General features: G+C 36.7%; 1 protein-coding gene across 1 annotated transcript in view; it reads left to right on the forward strand.

The window, feature by feature from the left end:
• The first annotated feature begins 259 nt into the window (after positions 1-259).
• IRAK1BP1 (interleukin 1 receptor associated kinase 1 binding protein 1) overlaps positions 260-23,419 on the forward strand; it is a 28,314-nt gene continuing 5,154 nt past the window's right edge. Inside the window, exons 1-2 of the mRNA XM_057739546.1 lie at positions 260-857; positions 13,603-13,668. Of these exons, the coding sequence (XP_057595529.1) occupies positions 543-857; positions 13,603-13,668 (381 nt within the window). The 5' untranslated portion in view covers positions 260-542. The remainder of the gene's footprint in view (positions 858-13,602; positions 13,669-23,419) is intronic.

A 23,419-nucleotide genomic window follows, 5' to 3' on the forward strand; every position in this document is an offset into this window, starting at 1 on the left:
AGAGTCCAAGAATCATAAATTTTCAAGATCAAACTGGCAAAGAGCAGTTCATTCCAAAACAAATTTCTGGCGAACTATGGTGCTGTGGGGTCCAAAAAGCTGTGCCCAAGTGGAATGGCAAAGTCAGACAAAAGTAAAGGCAAAGCTGTGACAACTGCAGACCAGCATCAGAGAAAGATAAAGGCGCCCGCCCGGCCTCTCAGGAAACTTCCGAGGTACGCAAGGCGCGCGGCCGGCCGAGGCAGACGGAGGATGTGGAAAGGGGAGCTCACTGAGAGGGAGGCCGCTGAGAAACCTTGCTAATATTTTTGAAGGCCGTAAAGTAAAGTAGTTAAAAACCAGAGCGACTCGCTCAGCCAACAACTTGTAAAGGAGAAACGGCAAAATCCTCCACAGAGCGTAACTCTCTCGCACAAGGAGCTCCTGGATCTCCGAATCCGTCCCGGCAGCCCTTAGCACCGCGCAGGAGCAAACCTAACGCGTTTGGGCCCCTTGGGCCGCCGTCGGCTCTGAGTTGCTGTGGAAACCCAGCGGCTACCGCTATGTCGCTGCAACAGGCCCCTCAGTCGCGGGTGTTCGTGGAACTGGTTCCCTGGGCTGACCGGGACCGGGAGAACTATCTGCTCTCGGGCGGAGAGACGCTGCCCGGCCCCGGCCACCCTTCCGCCTCAGCGCAGGCCCAGACTTCCACCCGCGAGGTGCACGTAAGCGGCACCGCCGAGGTGTCTGCGAGTCCCGACCGGGCGCAGGTGGCCGTGCGGGTGAGCAGCACCAAGGAGGCTGCGGCCGAGGCCAAGAAGAGCGTTTGCCGCCGCCTGGACTACATCACGCAGAGCCTCCAGCAGCAGGGCGTGCAGGTGAGAGCTCTGCGGGCGGGGAGCTTCTAGCTGGACCGCGAGAACCCGGCGCCGGAGGTTTGGGGATGGGGATGGTCTGGGACACTTTTGTGTCATGGGCGGTATGAGAGGGCGCGAGGACCTGGCAGAGTGAATCTCTGGCCCATCCCTCTTGAGGAAAGTGACTGTCAGCCTCAGTGACTTGTAAAATAAAAGGATTCAGATTGAATGGGGTTTTATTTGGCAATATCTGCTGCGATACTTTTGTTTTCAACCTCGAAATGTTGAATTGTTAAACTTGAAACGTTAGATGTAAGGGCTTGCGTAAGTAGTGTGCCCGACACGAATCGTTTTGTTGTTTTGTTTTGTTTTGTTTTTATCCTGCACCACGGGATTGGCAAGTGCAAAGCACGACCCGCCTCAGCTTTGCATGAAGTGGTTCTTTGGTATTTTTCGCAAACAGTAATTAGGGGGCGGGGCAGGGGCAGGGGGATTGCACCCATTTTCATTTTATAAAGACTCTCAAAATATTTCTCCAAATCTTTTACTTTTAGCTTAAAAAGAAAATTAAGCCAGTGTATTGAACATGCCACATATATGAAATATCTCTGCTTATCAGAGATGTCCATGAGACAAATCAGTAAATCTTACCTTAAGCCTACTTCTAAGAAAAGAGGAAAAATTCAACCAGCATTATGTAACCCGCACAACAGCCCTGTTAGGCAGATTTTAATATCCCCACTCTCCAGATTGAAGGAGGTTAAATACTGCTTTGGACTTCAGCCAAGGCTGTATTTGAACTCCTGTATTCCTGAAACCAAAATAGAGGTTTCTTCCAACTAGCCTAGGCTCCAGATAATTAGAATGAAAAAGAATTAGAAAGCCCAGAATGGGTCAACTATCTCAGTTCCCTCATTTTACAGAGTAGGACCCTAAAGGCCAGAGCTGTGATTTATGACCGCCCCCCTCCAAAAAAAAAAAAAAAACTGAGTTCATAAAAGTGCTTTTGTTAGAAATAACACACCCTGAAAAAGCAAGTCTTTCTCTTAAGGAGAAAATACATTTGTACTGCATTTATAAACATAGAGTTATTTAAAAAGACATTTCAAAAAGATGTGTCTAAATGATTTTACAGTTTACGTGAGTAAAGTGAATTTAATATATAGAAAAATATTTTCTCACAAAAACTGCCAGTGCTGAAGGCCTGTTTGAATAATTAATCCTTAAGTTATTTACTTAAAATGTATACTGAGCTCACATGGCTGTAACTTCTAATATGTAAAACAAGATAAATCACTACATCCAACTTACAGTAATTAAGACTTAGTGTTCAAGACAAGACATACGAAGGTCAGTAATCTCCCAATTATCTCTGCTGACGGAGGATAGTAGTCATGTAAATAATTTGTTCAGTAGATAATGCAAAAAATCATTGATATTACTTTTCAGGATGAATTATAACATCTTCACAAAGTCTTTATTCATCTTAAACTTTAAAATCTGGGTGTATACACATCACTCCCCTGCTTAAGGGGCTCTTCATATTCCAAACTCTTTTGCTTAATAGATGGAGCCTAAGTTTCTGTCACTTCCTGTCATCTCTCTCCCTTCATGGACTAACCGACTCCCATTTTGTTCCTTTAAAAACCAGTCCAAATTCACCTCCTTAGCCCTTTTTTCCTAATGTAACACTAGTCTCTGCTACCACGCTCCATTCCCCACCTTTAATAAAATGTATCACTCTATAATTTTTTTAATTTATTTTATTTTTTATTTATTGGCTGCATTGGGTCTTCGTTGCTGCGCACAGGCTTTCTGTAGTTGCAGAGAGCAGGGGCTACTCTTCATTGTGGTGCACGGGCTTCTTATTACAGTGGCTTCTCTTGTGGAGCACGGGCTCTAGGCACGTGGGCTTCAATAGTTATGTTGCGTGGGCTCAATAGTTGTGGCTTGCGGGCTCTAGAGCACAGGCTCAGTAGTTATGGCACACAGGCTTAGTTGCTCCGCTGCATGTGGGATCTTCCCACACCAGGGATCCGACCCATGTCCCCTGCGTTGGCAGGTGGATTCTTAACCACTGCGCCACCAGAGAAGTCCTCTATATTATAATTGTTGCTTTACTTGTCTCTCCTCCATATTCTGACTGTCTCCAGAGCAGAGACCATTTTGTCTCATTTGCTTTGTATTGATGGATTATGTTTCATACACATCACATAATGTGTACTTAGAAAATGGTTTTTAAATGAATAAAAGAAAAAGTGAGTGAAGCACTCAATGAGTAAACTATTAGTTCAGCTGTCGTATAGATCATATATAGTTTTATGGTCATATATAGTTTCATGTGTGAAGGCATAACCCTCATTTTTAGTATTGTTTTCATGGAAAAATGTTTTAAAGTTCTAAGCAGTATTTGCTCATTCAACCATAAAACATTTATTAAGCATTCCCTAACACTGTTCATTTTTTAAATAGCATTTAACATAATATGTAATTATTTTGTTTTCTGGTTTGTGTGTTACCCCCATAGGCTGTAAGCTTCAGTGTTTGCCTGTTCATAATTGTATTTTTTGATAGATGTGTCATGGATGCCTCAGACATATTGCTAGGCACCTGAAAGAGAGCATGAGGAAAACTTCGGCACTGTGCTGCAGGAGTCTTATTGTAGTCCTGCACTAGTGTGTAGTGTTGTGATGAAAGTATGTACATGATACACTACAGCAGTAAGAAAGGAAATAATGTTCATTTTACTTGAGGAATTCCAGAAAGATTTCATAGTGGAAGTGACACTTGTATCAAGTCTTAAACAATGGCTGGAGAGAAAGCATTTCAGTTCCACACTAGAATGCAGCAACTGTGTGTGTTCAGAGCACTGTATGCAGTTCAACATGGCTAGATCACAGGAGTGCCTGGAGAAAATGGAGGGGAATTAAGAGATCAGACTGAGGAAGAAAGCTGTAGGCAGAGCAAGGATGAAGGCGTTGTGTGCCATACTGAGGGGTTGGATATCATTGATAATAAAAAAACTGCTTACTATTGCTAGACTTTTTACAAATGTTATCTCATTTGACATTCACTCCTGCTATATGAGACTGGTGTCTCAATTGTTGTTTTACAGATGGGAACTCTCAGGATCAGAGTGATTATTGGCAGGTAGCTTGCCCAAGATCTCATAGGTAGGAATTGGTGGAGTAGACTTCAGTCAAGAATTTTGACCTCAAAGCCCACACTCTTTAACCACTATGGTATGTTGCTGCTTTATGGTCTTGGCAGCAGGTGATTGAGCTCCAGGTAGGGGACACGGCAGATGCTATTGATACCCCACATTTGCATCCATTGGCGCTTCACAGTTGTATGCATGCAGGCCCACCTTCCATCAGCCAACACTTGTGAATTCTTTGACAGCTTTCCCTGGCTGCAGGAGGCCGCTCTTACCGACACGTGGGCCTGCAAATAGTACCAGAAAATTAACAGCCCCTCCCCTTGCTCCAGCAGCCTTCAACTAACAGCTGAGGGTGGTGAGTGGAAAGAGACCCCGGATTCCTCACCCTTGGGCAGGAGAACTCTGAGGCATGTGTTCTACTCCAGCTCCCAGAGTTTCTCTGCAGGGGCAAGTTTCCAGTTGCCCCTGGTAGTGACTGCTTGACAACACACCCTTTAATGGCTTTCTTTCCTGCCCTGTTCTACTTCCTACTGTGCTATGGTGCTTTTTGGAATCATCTGAAAAATTAACTACTTGTACTCAAATCCATGTCTCAGAGTCTTTCTGGGTGCCCCCAAATAAAGATAGGGACTCACAGGAACAGATTGAACATATCATATGAGTTGACTTCAGTTTTTCATTATTAAAAATGATGAGGGACTTCCCTAGTGGTCCAGGGTTAAGAATCCGCCTTCCAATGCAGGGGACGCGGATTCGAGCCCTGGTCAGGGAACTAAGATCCCACATGCCACAGGGCAACTAAGCCCATGAGCTGTAGAGCCCACATGCCACAACTAGAGAGTCTGTGTGCCACAACTACTGTGTGCATGCACTCTAGAGCCCATGCACCACAACTAGAGAGAAGCCTTCATGCTGCAACGAAGAGCCTGTGTGCCACAATGAAAGATCCCACATGCCGCAATGAAGATCCTGCATGCCACAACTAAGGACCCAATGCAGCCAAATAAACAAATAGTAAATAAATAAAATGTTTTTAAAAATGGTGACAAAATGAATATCCTTGTTAGGTATTTATACATATTCTTCATTATGTTCTTTTGACATTAATTCCTGGTTTATGAGTATTTTTAAGGCTTATGAAAAGTTACACTCAAGGAAGAAATATATCCTTCACCAGAAATATATCCTTGGCACAGTGGGCATTATTTTCTTTTTTAACTTTGCCAGTTCAGTAGTCCAAAAAATATTTTTGTTATTTCTTATGCTTTATTTTTTTTACATTTGAGATGAAACTTTTTTCATGTCAATTGCCAGTTCATAATATTTTGCCTGTTTTCTCTTATCTTTTCTTTATTAATTTATGATAACTTTAAAAATTAAGATTATCAATAACTGTCATATATTGCAAAAATTTTTCCAATTTCATATTTGCCATGTGACTTTGTTTACAGTATTAAACATTCAAAATTCTAAAGATTTATTTAGTCAAATTCATTAATCTTTTCTATATGTTTTCTGACATTGGTATAATGCTTCTTGGGTCCTTCTCAAGCCTGAGTCTATATAACCATTAACTAATATTTCCAGGAATTTGTAGGGACCCTTTATAGTACATTAAATATTTATTACACTTGGAATTTATTTTGGTATACAGAAAAGGGTTTCGTTTTCTAAATGGGTAAGTTGCTGTACTTACCCACTTCGGAGAAAATATTTATTGAAATCATTTATTTCCCTTACTGCATGTGCAAGAACGTAACTCCTCTGCCCTCAAAAATAAAACTTATTGCTTTATGTGACCTTACGGTCAAGTTGTAACATGGGTTTCATGTATGCAATGGTCAAGGCTCTATTTTGATGTAGTTCTCTTGGCTTTATCTGCAGCTTTCTGTGTGATACCAAAATGACTGTACCACTCCCAAGCCTTTCATGACATACGGTACCTTAAAGAGAAAGACAATGGTTCTTATTTCCTGCAACCACATAAAAATACAAATTCCTGTAGTTCACAATAAGTGGACAGCCTTAACTTGTCTTTGTGGCCAGAGAAATGCCATATACTAATTAGATTAGATTAGATTTCTGCCCATTTTTTAACCTAATCCTGTGTCAAGTTAGATATGGTAATTCTGAATGGTTTCGACCTGTCAGAGTTTACCTTGAACCACATAGTTGCTGCTCAGAGAGACTAGGGGCAGAATGAATGAAGTGAGGATTCCATATTGTTTGTTGTGCCTATTGTTTTGAAATGTTACTGGTATTATATTTGTGATATTCAGACATTCTTTATTTCAGATTATTTTAGTTCTTTTGATCACCTTGTTGTGTTAGTATCACATGAAATTACTACATCTTTGTAAAACTTTTGTAGGGCAGGTTCTCCCCTCATTACTCTTCTACTGGAAAGGTTTCCTGTCTGCAAGGGACACATTAAATGACACCATGGGGATATTATTAGGAAATCCAGATAGTGGAAAATTCTACATCTTGTTCTATAAATAAAAGATCTGTTCATATTTTGTATTGTTTATACATTAATTTCAGGAGAATGGCTGATTTTACAGTATTTGTCCTAGTGCATTTATTCAGACCCGTTTCTGTAAATTTTTATGGTTTTCTTTTGTTTACCCTTTTTAAGTTTATTCCTGTAATAATGTGGTTTTTTACAGCTATTTAGAATGTTACCTTGTTTCTTTCATAGACTTAAGTAGGTATTCTTATATTGACCATTTTTCCTTTAAAACTCTGTCTTCTGTATTTAGATATAAAACATCAGTAGCTTACTTGGGAAAGTTTAATGGACTAGGTTGGTATATTTTAATATTTTTTAGTTTATACCCAGTATGGCAGGATTTCCCAATCTCTGCACTGTTACTAACATCTTGGACTAGATAATTCTTTGTTGAGAGGGGCTGTCCTGTGCATGGTAGAATACTTTATCTGCATTCCTGGCTGCTACACATAAGGTGACCAACTTATCCCAGTTTACCTGGGACTGTCCTAGTTTACAGCTGAAATCCCCATGTCTCAGGAATCTCCTCAGATCCTGGTAAACAAGGACATTTGTTCACCTTGTCTAATCACTGCATCACAGCAATGTACTCTCCTTATCCCATGGTGACAATCAAGTATATCTCTAGACATTAGCAAATGTCCTGTGGGGCGCAAAAGCACCCTCTGGTTGAGATCCACGGCTCTATAGATAAACAAAAAAAATCTAATGCTTTGTGTGGGATCCCACCAGCTAAACACAATCAGGAATATATCTATAGTGAAACAAATTTAGGTTTATATAGCATGATGTAGAAAAAAAAGACTGCATCTCAAAGGACCTTAGGAATGTTTCAAAAAGAGGGAGTAAGGAGAGACCTCTTAGAGGTTTTGGACTTGTGCTGTGAGTGGTTCTGAGGAGGGATCAGTGAAGAAGTTTGGTGATTGGCTATTCTATTCATTTTTTTCACAGGAAACCCAAAGGATTAAAGTTAGGATAGAGCAGGCTTCTGTAAAGGCAGCCATCAAACAGAGAAAGAATGTTAATCACTTTTGCTGTTGCAGTTCAGTTAGTTTCTGTTAGAAACTTTGTTTCTGTCTGTGTCCTGTTGAAAACTGTTTATATTCTGCAGAGAACGTCTCAGTCTGATTGCCAGGAGGCAATTTTTGTTTCCTCATTCCCTATAATATTTGGAATTTCAATGTTTATTAAATATGTTACTACATTTATAAGCAAAGTAATTATCTTACATATATTGCCTTCGAACTACACACATTTGCTTTAAGAATCACTGGGATAAAGAAAAAAAAAAGAATCACTGGGATGAACTAAATGAAATTGCTTCTAAGAATTGTTTCTTTCTCAGAGAGAAAAATACTAGGAGTATAAATGCAGTTCAGTAGAGTTAGGAGAGTTTTCAACAAGTGGTGCCATAACAGTTGAATGTCCATGTGCAAAAAATGAACCTCACATCCTATACAAAAATGTGTGCAAAATGGACTGTAGGCCTAAATGTAAAGCATAAAGAAGAAAGTAAAGGAGAAAATCTATGTAACCTTGGGTTTGAAAATGACTTTTTAGATACTTTACCAAAAGTACAATCCATGAAAAAACAAACAGAAATGTAAATTGAACTATCAAAATTAAAAAATTTTGCTTTGTGAAAGAAATTGTTAGGGAAATGAAGGGACAATCCAGTTACCAAAACTTGGAAGCAACCAAGATGTCCTTCAGAAGGTGAATGGATAAATAAACTGACAATGGAGTATTATTCAGTGCCAAAATGAAATGAGCTATCAAGCCATGAAAAGACATGGGAGGGACTTCCCTGATGGCGCAGTGGTTAAGAATCCTTCTTCCAGTGCAGGGCACATGGGTTCATTCCCTGGGCCGGGAAGATCCCACATGCTGTGGAGCAACTAAGGCCATGTGCCATAACAACTGAGTCCACATACTGTAACTACTGAAGCTCCCATGCCTAGAGCCTGTGCTCCGCAACAAGAGAAGCCACCACAATGAGAAGCCCATGCATCACAACAAAGAGTAGCCCCAATTGCCACAACTAGAGAAAGCCAGTGCGCAGCAATGAAGACCCAACGCAGCCAAAAAAAAAAAAGAAAGAAAGAAAAAAAAGAATGACATGGGAGAAACTTAAATGGTTGTTACTGAGTGAAAGAAGGCAATGTGAAAAGGCTACATATGGTAATGTTTCAACTATATGACATGTTTACAAAAGGCAAATTATAGAGGCGTTAAAAAGATCAGGGGTTGGGGGAGAAGGAGGAATAAAGAGGCAGAGCACAGAGAACTTTTAGAGTGGTAAGAATACTCTGTTTGGTACGATAATGGTGGATAGATGTCATTTTACATTTGTCCAAACCCACAGAATATAGAACACCAAGAGTGAACCCTAATGTGAACTATGGACTTTGAGTGATCGCGATGTGTCCATGTAGGTTCATCAGTTGTAACCAATGTGCCACTCTGGTGGGGGTGATAATGAGGGAGGCTCTGCATGTGTGGGGCATATGGGAAATCTCTGTACTCTCCACTTAATTTTGCTGTGAACCTAAAACTGCTCTGAAAAAATACAGTCTTAAAGAAGACATTCTACAGACTGGCAGAAAATAATTTGTCAATTACATATCTAATAAAGGACTTGCATCAAGAATATATAAAGAACTCAATTCAATAATAAGAAAATAAGTAGCTCATTTAAAAAGCACAAAATATCTGAACATGTACTTCACCAAAGAATATATACAGATGACAAGTAAACATATGAAAAGATCCTCTGCATTGTTTGTAATTAAAGAAATGCAAATTAAAACCACAGTGAGATACCACTATGCACCTATTAGAATGACTAAAATCCAATATCACTGATGATAGCAAATGCTGGTAAAGATGTAGAACAACAAATTTTCATTCATTGCTGGTGAGATTGCAAAATGGTACAGCCACTTTGAAAGACAGTTGTACAGTTTCTTGTAAAGTTAGACTTACCATAGGAATCATTAACCCACAAGAGAATCAAAGGCTTATGTTCACATATAAATATGCAAAAGAATGTTTATAGTGGCTTTATTCATAAATCACTAAAACTAAAACTTTAGAACTTGCAAGATATGTTCAACAGGAAAATGGATAACTGTTACATCCATGCATTGGAAAATTATTCAGCAATAAAGAGGTACAAGCTATTGATTCAGAAAACAACGTGGGCAAATCTTAGATTTACAAGTGAAAAAAGATCCCAAAGTTTTATATTTTGTGATCCATTCATGTGACATTCTGGAAAAGGGAAAACTGTAGGCACATAAATCAGTGGACAGGGGTTGTTGGTTGGCAGAGTGGTTGACTGTGAAGGAGATGCACAGAGAAACTTTTCAAGGGAAAGAACTATTCTGTGTGGTATTGGGGTGGTAAACACATTTGTCGAAACCCATAAACCTGTAAATCACAAAGAGTGAACATTAATGTATGTAAATTGAAAAAAAAAAGACATCAAAAAAAGATCAATTCCAGGACAGAATCCAGATTGTGACAAATGAACCTAACTCTATTACAAATGAATGACATAACTGCACTGAACATTGGGGTGAGAGTTGAGAGGAGTATCCTAAAAAGTTTGGAAAATTATGTTTTACTAGGAACTAAGGATAAAGGTGAAAGATACATACACACTATACTCTAGTTAGTAAATTTGTTTTCCAAGGTGATACTGGTTAACAGTTCTGAAACTGCTTTATATGTATAGTAGGCTTGAAAAATAAGTGATTGGTGGGTGATGGGAGCCAGGCTTTTCATTATTGGAGAGGGAAGTTACAGATAAGAAAGGAGGATTGGAATGAAATCTGTGGTTTTTAATTAAGAGTTGGAAACATCAGTATGAACTCATGTTTAGCATAGTATATGTACAGACGGATAGTTACAGAAACAATTGTAGATATATGTGTATATGTGAGTTTGTACACATACATGTATTATCAAACTGTCCACTGAGACGGCCTACATGGAATGACACTTGAGTAGTGATGAGCAGTCTCAACACCCAGGTCTTGGTTCTAAATACCAATCTCAAAGAAAAGATGGTAAGCTTCTCAGGGAAGTGGCTGACTCTAGGGCTGGGCAGGGAAACCACAACCTGAGCCTGCAGTATCTTGCACCAGAAAGTAAGGAAGTGCTGAAAAATAAAGATGTGTGTATGTCAAAGGAATACAAGATCCAACCTGAAAGAAATCTCAATAGCTAAAGCTAGAACAATTTGAGCAGCACAATAAACAATGTAGTATGTAGTGAGGGAATATGGGCTGGACTTAGTGACTTGCGTTCTGTGAATAAAGCATGGAAAGGGAAAAATAGTAACTTCATAGTAAAGGAACCTGTCAGACATTCCCTTAACCAAGTGATCAAGGTTAACATCATGAGTAATGTCACGTGGCTGTAATGTACCCCCTGATATGTTGCGATGAGAAGGGCACTTCACCTCTGTGATACTCCTTCCTAAAACCTGTAACCTTGGTCTCATGGTGAGGAAGAACCGCCAAAGAAACCCAAATTGACAGACATCCTGCAAAATACCCGACCAAAACTTTCAAGGTTATGAAAACAAGAGAAGACTGAGAAATTCTCTTAGATTAGTGGAGACTAAGGAGACATGATGAATTAATACAGTGTGGTATCACGGATCGGATTCTGAAATAGTAAAAGAACATTAATAGAAAAACTGGTGAAATGCAGGTAAAGTTTGGAGTTTAGTTAATGGCTGTACACCAATGATGGTTTTTAAGTTTGACAGATGTACCATGGTAATAAAAGATGATAACATCAGAGGAATCTGAAACTGAGGTATATGGAACTCTGTACTATCTTGGCAACTTTTCTGTAGATTTAAAATATTCCTAAAATAAAACATTAGAAGGTTATAGAACAGCATGTAGAGTATAATTTCATTTATGAAAAAGTCAACATATTGTTCTAGATATGTTTTATAGATGACTTAATAAAATGTTTACTGAAATATCAACAGTAATGGGTTTAGAGACTTACTACTTTCTTCTTTGTTCTTTTCTCCAGTATTAGATATTCATTAATTAGCATATATTATTTTTATAAAAACAATAACACTGTAAAGTGCAAAAATTAAAGATACTTTCTTTTCAGCTACCTATCATAAAATTATTTCTCTAATAATCTTTCAATCATAAGTTTTATATGTATTTATCAAGTGAAGTAGGGGGAAAACTGAAAAAAAAAGAGATCCAAGGAAATAGAAGATATGTTTACATGTCATAAAAGACTATTAAATGACAGAAATGTTTCATGTTTCAAGTTTCACACTTTCAACTTCAAGCAATGTATACAGTACTGGTTTATTTTATATTTATCCATATTGTAAAAAATGAATTAATATTTTCATTGTAACAGAGATCAGAGCTATAATTAGAACTTAAGTTCAAATTTTCAAATTAAGGCTTTTTAGAATTCTCTACATCACATAATGGCTTGAAATTAGTGTATATCTTAAAATTCAGGTGGAGCTAAATCCCATACCAATAACTTATAATTAAATCATTACTGGACATAATATTCTTTATTTAGCATATATTTTTAAAGATACAAAAGTTCATAAAATATAAGTTCGGCCATTTCACTAAATTTTAAAACCCTTTTGAAATGTAAATAAGAACTTTTTTTATCAGAATTATGTACCCTGTACTTACTCAGAGAATCAAAAGCATTAATATTACTTTTCTAAGAACAGACTGGCTTGGGTCCTGTATTTCAGGAAATATTTATATCATAATAGTATAGCATCTATGTTTGCTGAGTGCCTTCTGTGTCAAGCATTTTATTTACAACTTTTTATTAAATCCTCAACAAACAGTGCCATGTGATCTTGGGGTAAGAACAGAGAGTGGCAGCTTGAAGCAAGATCTTAGTTCCCTGCCTGGGAATTGAACCTGGGCTGCCTGGGTGAAAACCAGGAATCCTAACCACTAGACCACCAGGGACCAGTGGCTAGAAGCAGAGCCGTGGTCTTGACCTCTTCGAAAAAAGAATTTTACAAAGAGACCAAGGTTGTAAAACAGGCACAGAGTTTTTTAGAAGCACAGTACATGTGGGAGAGCACAAAGAAAAGCAGTTTATTTAGGACAGAAGCAAAGCAGAGCTACACCCTCAGAGAAGAGTGTGGGTCTCTTCGCTAATGAGGAGCGCTAAAGGGGTGGTTTAAATTGCTTATGTAGGGCCCATCTTCCAGGTCTTTGTTTTCCTCTGGCCAGTCATCTTGCTTGCTGCCCATATCTGATCTGACTCAGGGCCCTGTCTAATGTGCATGCACATCTTTTGGCCAAGATGGATTCCAGCACAAGAGTCTCTAGGAGGTTGGCAGAACATATTATGGGTTAGCAACACCTCCCTTTTGAGCCCCTAGGAACTTTTCTGCACATGTGAACGTGGGGAGGTCTCCTTGACCTGAAGAATGAAAGATGTGATCATCTTATCTTTTTACTCCACCAGAGCTTAGTTCCTCTCTGCTCCTACCATTATCTTTTTTCTTGAAATGTCAGTGGGGTTGCTGGGAGACAGGCTCCAATTGCTCAGCCTGATAAACTCCAGCTGCTCAGCCCAGGGCCCATCTACTTCCTAATTTTAATAATGTGGAATCTAAGTCTCAAAAAAGTTGAGTAACTTGCCCAAAGTTGTATACTATACATATTTGGTAAATGTGTATTATTTGTAAATTAAACATTTTTAAAACTCTAACACTCTTACAACATTCAGAATGGTCATATATATATGAAAAACAAATAATTCTTCATATACATATGTATGTATATGTATAAACCACTCTAAGTTCATACTTTCTGAACTGGTTAATATAAAAATTACAAGTGGAGTGACAATTATGATGAAATTTCAGCAAATATGTGTAGGTTTCTGAATTTATGTTACTTTTAGGAAGATTTTAAAACATCAGGCAAACCAGTTGTTTCTGCATATTTTGTCATTCTGATTTTAATAAGTTCAGGTTTATACTTTATGTTTTAGAGTAATTGCATTTAGTAGCCAAACATTTAGTAATCATACTCTTGTACTTTCTGTTTCAGTCAGAAAATGTAACTGTGACAAAGGATTTTAAAAGAGTAGAAAATGCTTATCACATGGAAGCAGAGGTAGGTACTTATCTTATATAATTGGAAACAGCATGACTTTGTGGGGACAATTTGTATTTAATTTTATTCTTGAAACTCAGTGTATAGGAGAAATGCTTCTCATAGTATTGATAAAAGATAATTTTTCTCAAAATCATTTTTGGTGTTATGTATCTGGGTGAGCTTTTAAAATAAATTTAATGAGACTTAAGAGAAATTGTTTTGAAATGGAGTAAAAATAGCAAGAGGGAAGTAGCATTTAATTGCCACCTGAATAAAATTTTAGTAATGTTACCATCTAGTGAGCAGGAAACACTGCAGGAGAAAAATTTCTTCTCTTCAAATAAATAGCAAATTAATGGTCATAGCATAAAGGATTGGAAGACTTTTAAACATTCTTTTGTTTCACAATACAATTTTATTGTTTTGTGTTAAGGTTTATTTAAAAATAAAAACTACTCAACCTTTGCACAAATTAAAAAGAACAAAATATTTTTGTACACTCAGTTAATGAAAACATTAGTTCCTACAACTGTCGAGCTTTTTACTTATCTTTAAAGATTTTATGATCAGGATTTTATGAAATCAGAGTATGTTACAAGATTGCTATCTCTTCCTGATTCCAAATATCTTGGTATATGTGCTTAATCAGGCTGCCTTTCTGCCACAGGAAACAAACAAGAATGGGATTAGAATGGAATCTTATCTAATCAGAGAATCTTTGCCTTTAGAGGTGGAAAACATCTCAAGAAATCGCCTAGTCCCACCTTCAGGCAGATAATGTATTGTTTTTCCTAATTTTAAGAGTGTGACTTTAGGCTTAGATAGTTTAGGCTCAGACTTTTCGAAGATCATATTACAAGAATTAGAATGGAAATTAGAATCCTGGCTTCTTACCTGTTGAGATAGTAATTTCCACAACACACTGTTGTCCCTATACTTACTTTAATAAATTTGTAATTTCTTCACTTAAAATTTAACTATCTTAAGGAATTTTTAAAAATACTTATGATGATTTTAGGGATCCATTTGGCAAATGTTATTCTGTAGTAGTGAGGACTAAAAAATACCTTTCAAAGCAGAATGAAGAGTGGTCTGGTAAGATTCCATATTATGGAGGTCAAATGCTGGGAGTTGTTCTAGCACTCCTCCAGTAGTTGTATCTATTCGGACTTCAGGTTGCAGTGAACATAGGCGCGCTCAGGTTATCTTAGTTAATGGGGTTTGTTGTGAGGGTACACTAGGAAATAAGAAGGAAAAGGAACAGTTCCAGCAAACATTCAGCCAGGCTTCATGGAAAACTGGAAAGTTTTTGAGTGTTATTTCAGGGACTGACCCGCCAGGTACAGAGTGTGCTTTAGAACTGCTTATTTTGTTGTACGACATGGCTAAATTAGGACTTAGCTAAACTCTGCTCCTCATCCTTTTGCTGCACTTACCTTTTTAATGTCTTATATTCGAGTTTCTTAAGAGAGAATCTGATTATATTTTGTATAGGGCTCCCTGGCAGCCAGAACTCTTATATGGTGCAGTCCAATACATGACTGCCCTTAAGTCAGCATCAGCAGAGACCAGGATGGTAGGATCATGAGGTGTAAAGTATGCATAAAGAACAATATGTGGCTTTATGGCTATGGCTGTAGTGAAACCAAAACCTAATGTCTGATGTATACCAATATTCTCACGGATAGTTAAATACATAGTATAAGATTAGATGGTATAACATTACTTTTCACATAATATCTGAAATTTTCATCCTGAAAGGCACTTTAGAGATTCTTTTTCTAACCTCCTGCCTACCCTGCTGCTTTGCCTTATTTTAAAGAGAAGATATTGAAAGTTAGAAATTATCTAAGTGAGTTCTTTAAGGGCAGGTGGGTGGTTTGGGGTTGGAGCAAAACCTTGGCTTTGCGATTCTTATGTTGCTACTCTTTCCACTTCTCATGTTGTTTTCCTGTTATAACTTCAGTGTTGGATGGATTATAAAAGCCTGGGATATAGTAAGCATTCAATAAAAGTCTGTTAAATAGAAAAAAGTAATATAACCAGTTTTCCCCCTCCTTTTCCTTGCATGTTTCCATGTGTCAGATGTTTTCCATACATTATCTCATCTAATCTTTTTTTAACTCTTCATTTTTGTTGTGAAATATTTTATACATGGATAGGTATGAACATAAAAGGCCAATTTCATTTTCAGACATCTAATCAATATAAAATTTTCTAACATTAAACCAAGAATTGACTTACTAGTATAAGGGTGAGTCAAAAATTATCCATACTACGGTTATGTTAAAACTTCTGTTGGCTGCACTGTCTTATCATGACAGACCTAGGTTTTGAAAAGTTTGTGCTGAAGCCTAAACTTTGGATTAAACGCAGAGGACTGCTATCTAAGGGTGTTGTGATCTTGCATGGCAATGTACGTCTGCACATTTCTGCCCACAATGTCCACACTCTGCAAAAACCTCATTTTGAGGCATCAAAGCATCCTCCCTATAGTCCTGATCTTGCTGCATTGGACTTTCACCTGTTTGAGCCCCTGAAAGCAGCCCTACAAGGATGAAGATTCACTTCTGATGAAGAAGTAAGGATAGTGGTGCATTCGTGGCTCACAGCTCAGCCTAAAACATTTTTTAATGAGAGAATACAAGAGTTTGTTGACAGATGGACAAAGTGTATTGAAAAGCAAGGAGATTATGTTGAAAAATGATGTATTTGTCTTTTCTAAAAGTTAAACTAAACTCTGCAGCCAGAGTGCAGATAATTTTTGACTCACCCACGTACTTATTCATTTTAATAGTGTACCTCTCCAAGGACAAAACAAATATTTCTTCCTCAAAGTATATACTTGAGGTTTAGTATCATATCAATGCTACTTTTTTCTTCCCCAGGTGTAAAAATCCCCAGTTTCTTTGGTCATTTCTTGTATGACAAGCTCTCTCTTTTGTTAACCCATTTCCTCCTAAAGCACCTACAATTATAGTGTCCTAATTGTGATTCCATGCTAGAGAAAGACGGTTATCTTCCTTATTCCAGAATGTTGATTTCTAATAACACATATAAGTCTGAACTTTTCAGCACTTGCATCACATTGTTCCCCTCTGTTGAGCTTACAGTCATAAACAATGATTACAACTAAAAAAGTGTCTTTCTCACTTGGAGCTTTAAAATCATATTTCTCCTGTCTTATAGTTTGTTATTATCACCCTATATTCAGCAAAAATATTGCTCAAAATTAAAGGCCAATTATAGACTTTTTCAGAGAGCTGAAAGAATTCATATAGACCTGCAATAAAATGTTAAATGAAGTTGGGTAGGTGGAAGGAAATGGTACTAGAAAGGAGTAGGAATCTACACAAAAGAATGAAGAGCACTGAAAATGGCAACTACACAGGTAAATATATTTCTCTTATATCGGCTCTATATCTCTACATCTATATAAAAGATAATTGTTTAAACAAGAATGATGATGATGAACTTTAGGAGTTATAGCATATGTAAAAGTAAAACATACAACAGCAATAGCATGAAGGTCAAGAAGGGAGATATAGAAGTATAATATTGTAAGTTTCTTATATGTGAAATGGTATATCTTCTGAAGGTAGATTGTGATAAATTAAACATATATATACTATAAACTCTTAAGCAGACACTAAGTTAACAACAACAACAAGAGTTACAGCAACGAAATCAGTGAAGGATATCAAATAGAATAATAAAAATATACTCAATCCCCCCCAAAAAAGGCAGAAAATGGGGAGAGGGGGACAAAAAAATATGAGACAAATAGAAAATCAATAGCAAGATCAGAGATTTAAGTGTAACTATATCAGTAATCACATTAAATATAAATATTCTAAACACCTCCATTAGAAGGCACATATTTCAGATTGTATTAAAAAAACACACCTCACCTATAAGCTGCTTGTGACAAACATAAGTTAAATATGAAGGCACCAACTGGTTAAAAGTAATGGCAGACTTTCAGTTTCTTAATCTACATGTTGGGAGCTTGGAAGTCACCACTACATCCTAACAACAAGTGAAAAGCTGAAAAAAACAAAAATCAGTGACTCTTATAGGATCCATAAGAGAGATGAGAATATAGGGCACACTGCTACCCCCAGAATTGGAGTGACAGATAGGCAAGCACAGTGAATCACAGCCTACCAGAGCAGAGACTCACAACAGAAACCACCTCCAGAACCAGTGTTTGGGTAGGAAAATCTGAACTGTAATTGACAAATTCCTGGAGGCTCAGTGTGGACAGTGTCTGGCAGAGGGAGAGGAAAAGGAACCATTTCAAAATATGCCAGAGCAATCTGTTCTTCTTAACAAAGTCTGTCCTCAGGAGAAACTAGTTAACTAGAGTCTAACCTGCTAGTATGTTATCAGAGCCTAACTAACCAGAGGGAAGGGAAATACCCAGATCTAGGCTACTTGGATCTACTCTAGCCATTCTCTTCCACCTAAAGAGGAGGAGGGGAAAAAAAAACAATATCAACAACTCAGAAACACTTGTGAAGTTCATAGTTTGGAGGCACTAGCACACTAAAAAACTGAGACCAAATCATAAGACAGTAGAATACTTTCCCTCTCCCTATATCTCACCATCACATTATTAAAGACTTGTTTACAGCAGTTCCTTTTACCCAATACATCATGTCCAGTTATTAAGAAAAAAATTAGAAGACACATCAAAAGGCAAAAAATGCAGTTTGAAGAGAGAGCAAGCATCAGAACTAGAGGTGGTAGGGATGTTGGAACTATCAGACTGAGAATTTATGTGCTTGATGAGATTGATGTGCTAAGAGCTCTAATGGGTAAGTAGACACCATGCAAGAACAGATGGGCAATATAAGCAGAGAGATTGAAATCCTAAGACCCAAAAAGAAATACTAGAGATCAAAAACACTGTAACAGAAGTGAAGAATGCTTCTATGGGCTTTCTAGTAGACTGGATGCAGTAGAGGAAAGAATCTCTAGGCTTTAGGATATCTCAATAGAAACCTCAAAAACTGAAAAGCAAAGAGAACAAAAACAAAGAAAGAAAAAAACCCCAGAATATCCAAGGACTGTGGGATAACTGTAGAAGGTATAACATACACATAATGAAAGTACCAGAATGAGAAGAGAGAAAGGAACAGAAAAAATATTTGAAACAATAATGACTATTTACCCAATAAATGCCCAAAAAACCCTCTACTGCTAAGCGTATTATTTTCAAGCTACAAAAAATTTGTTGCCTTGCAACAAATGTTAAAAGTTCTTTAAAAAGAAGGAAAATAATACAGATCAGAAACCTGGATCTATGTAAAAAAAAGAAGAGCATCAAAAAAGGAATAAGTGAAGACAAAATACTTTTATTTTTCTTATTCTTTTAACTTTTAATTTTATATTGGAGTATAGTTGATTAACAGTGTTGCATTAGTTTCAGGTGTACAGCAAAGTGATTCAGTTATACATATACATGTATATATTCTTTTTCAAATTCTTTTCCCTTTTAGGTTGTTATATAATATTGAGCAGAGTTCCCTGTACTATAGATATTTTTCTTATTCTTAAGTGATCTAATGAATATCAGTTTGTTTAAAGTAATAGCAACAATGCATTCAATTATGTATGCTTATGCATATTTCTTTTATATATACTTATGTATGCTGATTTATAAGTGAAATAAATGACAGTAATGATACAAGAGATGGGATGGAGGAATTGGGATTATTTTGTTATTATAAGGTACTTACACAACCCATAAAGTGGTATAGTGTTATTTAAAAGTGGACTTGGATTAGTTGTAAATATGGATTTTATACCTTAGGGGAACCACTAAAATAAGCTTAAAACAATATAACTGATATACTAGGAAAGGAGAAAAAGAGAACCATGAACTTCTCAGTGAAAATCACAAAAGGAAGAAGACAGAACTTAGAAAAAAGAACAAAGGCAACAAATAGAAAACAGTAAAGAATATGGTGGATATTAATCTAACTATATCAGTAATGCTTTGAACATCAGTGGCCTAAACGCAGCAATTAAAAGACAGAGATTGTCAAAGTGGATCAGAAAACACTACCCAACTATATGTTATCTATGAGAAATCTGTTTTAAATATAAAGACAAACATAGATTAAGAGCAAATCCATGGAGAAAAATTACTCATGCTAACACTAATCAAAAGAAAGCAGGAGTCACTATTGTAATTTCAGACAGAGCAGACTTCCAACAGGAGTTATCAGGGATACAGAAGGGCATTATGTAATGATACAGGGCCAGTGTTCCCAGAGACATAACAATCCTTGGGGACTTCCCTGGTGGTCCAGTGGTTAAGACTCCATGCTTACAATGCAGGGGCATGGGTTCAATCCCTGGTTGGAGAACTAAGATCCCACATGCTGCAAAAAAACAAAAGCAAAACAATCCTTAACATGCTTTCCCCAAATTTAAAAAGATAGATCATAAAATGTCTGCTCTCTGACCACAGTGGAATTAAACTAGAAATTAATAACAGGAACAAAATTGGAAAATCCCATAATACATGGAGATTAAGCAACACACTTCTAAATAATATGTGGGTCAATGAAGAAATCTCAAGAGAAATTTTAAAATGTTTAGAACTAAATGAAACTACAGTTTATCAAAATGTGTGAGATACAGTGAAAGCAGAGATTAGAGAGAAATTTTAGCATTGACTGCATATAATAAAAAGAAGAAAAATTTAAAATAAATAATCTAATGTTTCCACCTTAGGAAACTAGAAAAAGAAGAGCAAATTAAATCCAAAATAACCAGAAGAAACATAATAAGAATTAGAGCAGAAATCAGTGAAACTGAAAATAGGAAATCAATAGAGAAAATTAATGAAACCAAAAGCTAGTTCTCTGAAAAGATCAATAAAATTGATAAGCTTATAGCCAAGCTAACTAAAGGGAAAAAAAAGAGAAAGAACAAATTACTAATATCAGAACTGAAAAAAGAGGCATCACTGTAAATCCTGTGGAAGTACATTACAAGGTAACAAAACTACAGACCAATCTTTCATGAACATAGAGGCAAAAATCTTCAACAAAATATTATTCCCTACATACCAGCAACAAACAAGTAGAATTTGAAATTTAAAATAATTTTCCATAGCACCCCAAAACATGAAATACTTAGGTATAACTCTAACAACATATATGTCCAAGATCTATATGAGGAAAACTATGACACTCTGATGAATTAAATCAAAGAAGAGCCAAATAAATAGATATTTCATGTTCATGGATAGAAAGGCTCAACGTGGTCAACATGTCAGTTCTTCTGAAATAGATCTATAGATTTGATGCAGTCCCAATCAAAATTCCAATAATTTATTTCAGGGGTATTGAAAAAAAAGATTCAAGTTTATATGGAGAAGTAAAAGACCTAGAATAGCCAATACAATATTGAAGGAGAACAAAGTGGAGAAATGACACTACCTGACATCAAGACTTACTAAAGAGCTTCAAAAATCAAGATAGTGTAGTAGTGTTTGAAGAATAGACAAATCGACCAATGGAACAGAATAGAGAGCCAAGAAATAGACTCCTATATAATCAACTTATCTCTGAGAAAGGAGCAGAGGAAGCACAATGGGGCAAAATCATCTTTTCAACAATTGGTGCTGGAACAACTAGACATCCACATACAAAAAAAAAAAAAGTATCTAGATACAGACCTTGCACCCTTCAAAAAATTAACTTACAATGTATCATAGACCTAAAAGTAAAACACAAAACTGTAAAACTCCTGGAAGATAACATATGAGAAAACCTAGATGACCTTGAATATCACAATGACTTTTTAGATATAACACCAAAGCCATGATCCATGAAAGAAATAATTGATAAGCTGGACTTCATTATAGTTAAAAACTCCTGCTCTATGGAAGATAACGTCAAAAGAATAATAAGAAAAGTCACGGACTGGGAGAAAATATTTGCAAAACACTTATTTTAAGGGATTGCTATCCAAAATTTATAAAGAACTCTTAAAACTCAACAGAAAGAAAAGAAACACAGTTTAAAAATAAGCCAAAGACCTTAACAGATGCCTCACTCAAGAAGATATATAGATGGCAAGTAATCCTATGAAAAGATGTTCTACATCATATGTTATTAGGCAGATGCAAATTAAAACAAAAGTGAAATGTCATTGCACACTTATTAGAATGGCCAAAATCTGGAATGCTGACAACACCAAATGCTGCCAAGACTGTGGAGCAAGAGGAGCTCTCACTCATTCCCGATGGGAATGCAAAATGGTGCAGCCATTTTGTAAGACAAAGTGTCCTATAAAACTAAACATATTCCTACCATATGATTCAGCAATCATGCTCCTTAATATGTACCCAAAGGAGTTGAAAATGTTTGTTCACATAGAAACCTGCACATGGATATTTATAGCAGTTTTATTCATAATTGCAAAAATTTGGAAGAAACAAAGATGTCCTTCAGTAGGTGAATGGATATATAAACTGTGGTACATCCAGAAAATGGAATCTTATTCAGTGCTAAAAAGAAACTAACAAGTCATGGAAATAGGTATGGACCTTACATGCCTATTACTAAGACAATCAGTATGATTCCAACTATATGACATTCTGGGAGAGGCAAAACTATGGAGACAGTAAAAGGATCAGTGGTTGCTAGGGGTTAGTGGGAAGATGGGATGAATAGGGGGTACACAGAGGAATTTTAGGGCAGTGAAAATATTCTGTATGATACTATAATGGTAGATACATATCATTATACATTTGTACAAACCCAGTGAATATAAAACACCAAGAATGCACTCTATTGTAAACTATGGACTTCCAGTCATTATGATGTATCAGTGTAGGTATACATATTGTAACAAATGTACCAGTCTGGTGGGGAATGTTGATTATGGTGGGGAGGAGGGGAGGGACTATGCATGTGTGGGGGTAGAAGGGTATACATGGGAAATCTCTGTTCCTTCCTCTCAATGTTGCTGTGTGCCTAAAACTGCTCTTAAAAAATTGTTTAAAAAAACCAAAAAAAGATCAATGTGTCATTTAAGGCCTGTGTTTCCTTACTCATCTTCTGTCTGGATGATCTGTCCATTGATGTAAGTGGGGTGTTAAAGTCCCATACAATTATTGTATTACCATTGATTTCTCCTTTTATGTCTGTTAACATTTGTCTAATATATTTAGGTACTCCTATGTTGAGTGCATGTATATTTGCAATTGTTATATCTTCTGTAACACATTAGACCAAATGAACTTATTGATACATACAGAGCATTCCAGCTAAAAGCAGCAGAAAACACACTCTTGTAAAGTGCACATGGAACATTCTCCAGGATAGATCACATGCTAGGCCACAAAACAAGACTCAGTAAATTTAAGAAAATTGAAATTGTCTCAAGTATCTTTTCTGACCATAACACTATGAAACTAGAAATCAACTATTAAGAAAAAAACAACAAAAAACTGCTGAAAAACACAAATGTGGAGGCTAAACAATATGCTACTAAACAACCAGTAGATCACTGAAGAAATGAAAGAAGAAATCAAAATATACCTACTACAAACAGCTATATGCTAATAAAATGGACGACTAGAAGAAATGGACAAATTCTTAGAAAAGTACATCTCCCAAGACTGAACCAGAAAGAAATAGAAAATACGAACAGAGAAATTACCAGTAACGAAATTGAATCAGTAATTTAAAAACTCACAACAGACAAAAGTCCAGGACTAGATGGCTTCACAGGTGAATTCTAC

Source organism: Hippopotamus amphibius, chromosome 6 (genome assembly GCF_030028045.1).
Source record: "Hippopotamus amphibius kiboko isolate mHipAmp2 chromosome 6, mHipAmp2.hap2, whole genome shotgun sequence".
NCBI lineage: Eukaryota > Metazoa > Chordata > Mammalia > Artiodactyla > Hippopotamidae > Hippopotamus > Hippopotamus amphibius.